The sequence below is a fragment of the Maudiozyma barnettii genome (genome assembly GCF_903064755.1).
Source record: "Maudiozyma barnettii strain CLIB 1767 genome assembly, contig: KABA2_02, whole genome shotgun sequence".
Classification (NCBI taxonomy): domain Eukaryota; kingdom Fungi; phylum Ascomycota; class Saccharomycetes; order Saccharomycetales; family Saccharomycetaceae; genus Maudiozyma; species Maudiozyma barnettii.
In genome coordinates this window covers 1,715,195-1,723,070 of record NW_024545239.1, presented here as the reverse complement: position 1 = coordinate 1,723,070, position 7,876 = coordinate 1,715,195, and the positions used below count along the sequence as shown (strand labels likewise).

The 7,876-nt window shown below is 32.3% G+C and overlaps 2 protein-coding genes and 1 non-coding gene across 3 annotated transcripts, besides 2 other annotated features; all 3 read left to right on the top strand.

Annotated features, from left to right (window-relative positions):
* Nucleotide 1: 1 nt before the first annotated feature.
* Nucleotides 2–310: a sequence feature (KABA2_02S16302).
* A 59-nt stretch (nucleotides 311–369) lies between these two features.
* Nucleotides 370–417: a sequence feature (KABA2_02S16302).
* A 230-nt stretch (nucleotides 418–647) lies between these two features.
* Nucleotides 648–1,031, top strand: KABA2_02S16280 (uncharacterized protein; the record flags this gene model as incomplete). The annotated part of the gene is made up of 1 exon (XM_041549404.1): nucleotides 648–1,031. One exon carries the CDS (start codon nucleotides 648–650, stop codon nucleotides 1,029–1,031), a length of 384 nt encoding a protein of 127 aa, XP_041405338.1.
* A 792-nt stretch (nucleotides 1,032–1,823) lies between these two features.
* Nucleotides 1,824–1,944, top strand: KABA2_02S16258. Its single transcript has 2 exons — nucleotides 1,824–1,861; nucleotides 1,908–1,944. It is a non-coding gene; the product is annotated as a tRNA-Lys (tRNA).
* A 1,399-nt stretch (nucleotides 1,945–3,343) lies between these two features.
* BUD5 (Ras family guanine nucleotide exchange factor BUD5) lies at nucleotides 3,344–7,462 on the top strand (the record flags this gene model as incomplete). The annotated part of the gene is made up of 1 exon (XM_041549403.1): nucleotides 3,344–7,462. One exon carries the CDS (start codon nucleotides 3,344–3,346, stop codon nucleotides 7,460–7,462), a length of 4,119 nt encoding a protein of 1,372 aa, XP_041405337.1.
* Between the last annotated feature and the right edge of the window lie 414 nt (nucleotides 7,463–7,876).

The window sequence follows — 7,876 nt, the reverse complement described above, 5'->3', positions numbered from 1 at the left end:
TATATATATATATATATATATATGATATTGTTAGTAAAATGTAATGATGAGTAGTAAATGTATACAAGTAACAACATACCCATATTCTGACTTGTAATGGTGTGATACCACACTCCATTGCCACAATCTGTCTTTCTTCCCTGGTGATCCACTGTTTCTTTTCAAATACTTTTTCCAAAAATTCTTTAGTACTCTTACTAATAGTGGTTCTCTTACGTTTCTTTGGTACAACCAGAAGGTTGTAGTTATCGTACAACCTTTTTAAAAGTTCCTTCTTTTCATGCAAACTAAGTCCCGAATCAAGGATATCCTACTACAGTGTTAGTAATACTTATTCTCGCCCTTCTATATTTTCCCAAATTAACATACTTTGCTAATATAATTGAAATCTCTCTGTTGCACAATATCTATATTCATCTGATCCTTATTTGTTTGCTCTTTTTGTTTACCTTTTTTCAAAAACTTTTGCGTCTGTAACTTACTCCTTTAAGGTCTTTATATATTTTGATTCATTTTTTTAACTATACTTATTTTATTTTTCTTTAATTTTTAAGCCTTCTAAAACGATTATAAAACAAAATATGTATAAGAACAAAAAAGAAACACGAAACTAGCAAAACATAAAAGCGGCCCAATTCAACTTGAAAATGACCAAATCAGATATCTCCACAACTACTGACAAATATGAAGCATACTTCATACCTGCTAACGTAAATAAATCATTTAAAACACGTGAGTTCGAGAATAACTTCAGTCACGATGAAAATATCACGTTCGCTGATCAACAGCTCACTGCTAATTATGTAACGGGCAAAAAACTTTTGAGCCAAAGTCTAATACCGCCTAATTCCAAGTTGACAGCTTGTGTAACACAACAACAAAATAGTGAGACTGCATCTAATAGTATTAAACCAATCAAGATGATCAGCAAATTACATCTTGCTGAAAGAGAAGGAAATGAATTTGTTCTAATTGATGAAATAAACAAATTTAAAGAATTCCTTGATATTAACAGCATCATACATACTTAAATAATATTATACAATTTTAAATCGCATTCAATACATATATACACTTTTACAGTTAATATTACTTCTTTCCTTTTAAAACCGATTCTCTAAAGCTCAATTTATGTGCACTTTTATGTAATGGGGCGTTTGAAAACAAGACAATTTAAGAATGGGGGAAATTCATTTCCCCCAAAAACTTATCGAAACTTATATTAACCCTTACATTCTCCTTTTTGTTTAATCTTCTTAATTGGCCTTTGTTGTTAAAAGCCAAACCTATAAATATTACTAAATTCGATATTTACAAAATAAACGTAAAATAATTTGTAAACAAAAAAATACATTTTTAAAAATATATAGCAAAAAGTATTTTTACCCCCATTGGTATAATAAAAATACCTCTTTCCAATAAAACTACTGTTCAACTATTTCTACCATAACAAAATATGTAAATAATAATTATAAATATGTGTTTTTCGACAAAACAGTTATTTCAAATCCCAATACTGCAGTATTGAGCAAACTAAAGTAACTAATTATTTGAGGCACATTTACTACAAACTAGTTTATACTATTCCAAGATATGTGGATGAAATTTAAAAGACATCTTTAAATGATTACTACCGATGTTTTACCCCACCGAAATATTTACAACTAAAACTAGGTAACATTTAAACAATCAATTAAACTGGATGCAAACCTCAAAACATGTCAAAAAAGGAATACTTACAATAACAAATAAAGTAGCTTTACGGATTTCATCTCATAGAAATAAACAATGCTACTATATTAATCCACATTTCAACAAATAATTCCTCGTTAGCTCAGTTGGTAGAGCGTTCGGCTTTTAAGAACAACTGATGTCAACTATTACTTTCTTCAGTTCAAACAAGTTGAAACCGAAACGTCAAGGGTTCAAGCCCCTTACGAGGAGCACTATTTCTTTTTAATTCCATAACAATACTATTACCTCCATATCATGGCAAAGATTTGTTGAAAAGAAATGGGTGTCCCGCAAATTACGAACACTTCACCAAATCGTTTCCTCATGCACACCCATTTCTTTTCGATACTACCACATACAGGTTTCTGTTCCAGTTATCTCTAACTATAACGTTAAAAATATTGTAAATACAACCACTCTGAAGTTACTTTTACTTTTAATATTGCTCTCAGCGGCTACATGGTGTTAAACCTTTAAACTGTCAATATCAATACCATTATACATAAATATTCGTTCCACATGATATCACCATTCACGAACTCATCGCTCATACAAATCTATAATCATGATTTGATTTGATGGTTATTTTCCGTTTTCGTCCGCAAATACACTAAAAAAGAACATAAATTTCAATTCGCATCAAAAACATTTCGCGTGAAAACCAAAAACCACATTCGCATTTACATTGAACTACAGAAAGAATCGTACCACTCTTCAAATTACGCATATCATTAGATTGCCGATACAGCGCAACCCATCACACTCACCTTTTCCTCAAGTTGTTTCACTGAAACGACTCAAAACGGATTTCCACCCTAGTACTCATCTATATCATTTGCACAAAAGCCCTCGTACCAATCTAAATTTGAGTAGAACATCAATATAATACGTGGTTTTCTGAGCGCAAATTTTGAACCTACACAAAAGTGAAGTGAGCCACCAAACATTTTCGCGTCCCTTTCTTCGTACATTTGCTTTTTTGTTTTTTCCGGCTTCATAGCTGGAACTCTCTGAGTTTTTACTTGTGAGACTTACTGTTTCTTTGTCACCCTTCACCCCCTGGCCCAAAATGAATTGAACGAATACTATCTAATATCATCTACCAAATTTTCACTGTTTTCAAACAATCTAATTATAAAAATGAACATCTCCTGTTTTAAACTACGTAATTTCTTAATGATTCTTACTCTAGATTGAAAAATATTGAATTTTTTACAGTGAAAACATAGCATACTTCTTGTAACCAGGACGACTGCACCATATACAGATAAAAATTTACTCGACTAGTTTTCTTTCTCTCACGGTACGCAAGAGAACATCACATCGTTATTAATTACTACGCTGTTTTTGGAAAACTATTATTAACGTGTCTACATATTCGTTGGAATGCGATTTCCAAAAAGAAACTAAAAAATAATAGATACACGAAAACTATTAACTAATAGATTTTTTTTAAAGTGATACCATCATCACAATAACTCAAAATATACATTTTTCAAAGTTTCATACCACTATAGAAAACAGATCTGTCTTCATATATCGAATTTATCAGTTCTTCAGGCTTCTTTCATTAAGACTTTTTAAAATTAAAAATACAACACAATTAGCAATGGATACTTTAAATCCAACTACACCGTTGTTCAAATATGATAAACAGGCGACAACTACAGATGACAAAAGATTTACAACTTCAATATCACCGACAAAATCTCTAGAATTACAGAATAATATAGATGAACATGACCTCACACCTGTGCTTCCACGAAATAACATAACAGCTACATCGTTAGCTACTGCTATAGAATCCTTCGAGACAGCACAATCACATAATAGCCGTATTCAATTGAATCAACAAACTGAAAACCAAACTAACCAACATGTATTTCATAAATTAGTAAAAGGAGGACCTACTTCAGTGACTCCTCAATTAAATACTGACGACCTTGATAATAAAGCAGGATATATTACGGCTGATACAACACCAAAGATTAACAATCAATTCATAGATACAATTAAACAACAGAGTACTCATAACATATCAACAGAAAACCTTGGTCTAGGAATAATAACATCGGGCGAAAAATTAGGGCAAAGTCCTAAAATCCATGACACCAACAAACTTGTACATAACATTAGAGCATCCATCACAAAAAGGGATACAAAATCAGAATCTTTAGTACAACCTATTAATGAATATAAAAACTTTACTGGAGACGATACTTTAAACACATTAGAAGATTCTGACTATTATTCAGATGATCAAAACGTTGGCAATAAAACCCATCTAGATGAAATCTCAAATTACACATACTTATTCATTGTAGCAACTCATTCGTTTAACGTACAAGACCTCGAAAACGAAGATGATGCCGATATTTGTCTGTCATTCAAAAAGGATGACTACGCTTTCGTACATAACGTTGACGAATCAGGTTGGGGTGAAGTAACCCTTATTAGTACACAAATGAGGGGCTGGGTACCTTTCAACTATTTTACAGATATTATAGATCCATCTATATTGGAGAATGACTTACAATCAAGACCCAAAAGTGTAACTTATTGGGAAGATATAGCAGAATCCAGACTACCATTAAGAAAGCTGCTATACTCTGCAGCCAAATTTTTGATTAATCCCAAATCACACAGAACAACTTATAATAACGATACATTCAATATTGAAGATATTAATGACATACGGGACGGTGTTAAATCACTATTGGAAATGACAGAAGCTGTATCCAGATCAGATGAAATTATTCAAAAAAGTGACTCTGTAAGAAAAGGAAGAAAAAAATTATTAGCTGACTGGTATAACTTAATGATAAAAGCTGATCAACACAAAAGTACCACTTCTGAAAAGGACATTTCTAACCTCGTTAAATTGGTTTATGAGGTTCTACATAAGGCATTCAATTTCTTCAAAGTTTGGTCAACAGATAAAATATTAGTAGAAAATAATAAATTAAATGAAGTTCCTAAGGCCAACTCATACAATAATAATAATAAACAGAATCAACAATATAGTATTAATTATCTTCCAGAACCACCATATGCCGTCCAAAGATTGAACGAAATCCATGATATACTATTCACATACTCCAGTCTTATTTTGGGTCGTTTAGATTTGATCGAACATAACCCTGTCGGTTGTGAAACATTGGAATTGATGGTTCATCAAATTATTATTCTTTTACGAGAACTTCTCTATATCAGCAAATCATGCTCTCAAATAATGCAACAAAAATACAACAACGCTTACGAGAGTATCATCGACAAACATCTCGATCCACTACTGGCTTTAGTATCTGAATTAGTTTCCTGCATTAAAGTCCTTGTCACTCAAACATTACAAGATGATTTATACAAACCTGCACAAGATAAACCTAACAAATACGATAATTTTACTATAAAAGAAGGTATTTACCACTATACCGCTGAAGGTAAACATCTAATTAAAATCATTTCTTCAATGACTACATCCATATCTAACACGTTAATTGGATGCAATAATTACTTGAGAGTGATCGGTAATTTTAGATTAAGTTCCGAAAGACAATACACAGATTTCAATAGTATCAAAATCACTACAGATGAATTTGTTAAGAGATGCTTGGAGGGACTAGCCAAATCATTAGACGAAGAAAAAGTGAAAACAAAAATAATGAACACAGAAGAAATAAAAAAGAGCAACAAGTATCACAGTATCATTAGATTTTCTTCGATAAGAGTGGGCGTTAACAATGACGAAAATACTAATAACAAAAATATCAGCTTAACTCCACAGGGTTCTCAATTTTTAAATGAAATCTTAAACTCTGATAATAAGGAATTTAGTAGAGATTCAATATTTGAAAAATTTAAATTGGATGATGAAGATTGGTCTAAAAATGACGATTCGATTAATAATGGTGATATTCTGTCCTCAGAATTACTATTTGACAAAAGTGCGACTCTAATTGGTGCATCTTTTAGAGCCCTCGTATACAAATTAACCGATGAACTTGAGAAACCAAGCACCCTACTTATATCTACAGTTCTATTAAACTACAGAAAATTTGCAAAACCCATAGATTTGACCAATAATTTGATAAATAGATTCGACATAGAGGACAAGAGTTCACAATTTGAATATGATTCCAAAAATGGGAATTACTCCTCAAGGGCTTCCAGACTTAAAAATAGAAGACGGATGGTATGCAAAATCATTAGTACGTGGATGGATAGTTTCTGGGATCATTATGTGGACTGTGTCGTTTTACCCACATTAATTAATTTTTTCAATGAAGCTGTTGTAAATTACTTACCAATAGAAGCTAAAAAACTTATACTTTCTGCATCAAGATTATTCTCGAAGATTCAATTTTCTGAACCTATTAACAAGATCACACCTTCCCAAATTGAATTGAATGAGACTTATTCGGACCACTGGACTACAGATGAATCTTCTACCACAATAAAACAACTACTTCCTAGATCTGTGTCTCGCTCTAAGACTACATCCATCATATCAACCAGTTCTTCTTCATCTAACAATACAAACTCTTCCTTCTCACTGGACGAGAGAATAATTGAAGAATATGGATTAACAAATGTTCAAAATTCAGAGAGTAATCTATTGTCGCTACCATTAGCGGTATTAAATTTAGGAACAACTACACTATTGACCAGCGAAAATAAATATACAATCCAATCTGTTTTAGACTCCTATATTCCATTTAAGGATGATATTACTAATCAAGCCAATCTTCATGGGAACAGCAGTACTATTAGTAATTTGGTAACGAATTGGGATAGTCTAGAAACAATAACCAATATATCAGATATTGACAACTCTAAATTAGATTCAATTAAATTTAATATTACCGACATGAATCCTCTGGAAGTTGCCAAACAGATAACTTTAATCGAGTCGTATCTTTTCAACAATGTTGAACAATTCGAACTGGTTAACCATAGAAAACTAAATCTTTGTCCACATATTATGCTTGTAATGAATTTTACAAATCAACTTTCCAACTATGTCATTGAAAGTATATTAGAAGAAAATATCCCGTTAAATTTCCGTGTTTCTAGACTTAATGTTTGGCTCAGAATAGCACTTTCTTCGTTGTATTTCCGTAATTTCAATTCGTTAGCATCGATCATGACCGCTGTGCAAAGTCCATCTATTTCAAGGATCAAACCGATCTGGAATTCATTAAACAATAAGGATAAAAAATTATTTGAGTACCTTGCCAGAATAGTATACCCAAACCATAATTACAAAGTGTATAGAGCAAAATTAAAACAAATCACAGATGACGCAGAGGCTCTCAAGCCATCGCTACCAACGGTTCCATTCTTTAACATATATTTACAGGATCTAACATTTGTTGAAGATGGGAATCCAAACTTTAGGAACCCAGACTCATTCAGACCTAACAAATTAGTGAATGTGGATAAATATACTAGGATCACCAATATAATCAACTCAGTTGAGTTGTTACAAATTGATTATGATAATGGTTCAGAGACCAATGGTGGTTACATTGCAAGCAATGACAGCGTGGACAAAAGAGATTCCTTTTTTAACCTAACTGATCAACTAACCATCGAAACTAACTTCATTACGCCTGCGACTAATTTACAACAAGTCATACTATCTGAGCTATGGAGGGTTAATAGACCATATAAATCCAACCCATCCAGGGGTTATGATTTAAGTTTGAAAATGATTCCAAGAACGTAAGTTACTAGTGTCACGTAGGATCCAAGTCTGGTCATAAGCACACACGCATACACACACACGTATATATAAATAGATACATACATATATATATATATATATAAAAGACTCTTTAAACAAAAGCATCATTAACTCGTATTACAGTAAGCTGTTGTCAAACAGCCCGTCTATAGCGCTGCGTCCGCTCTTAAGTAAACGCACATATACAATTCAATATAAACAACTAAATTGTTCTAATCGAATTATTCCTCAAATTACGGTCTTCTCTTCAATTAGCAAGAATGATTGTACTGTACTATATTCTATGTATCCGTTACAATTTATGCGTTGCTTCTCTTACGCTGTTTCCCAACTGTTTCTAATTCCACAAAGGGTTCTTCTTTCTGCAGCTGGGGCTCATGTGTACCCGTACCCGTA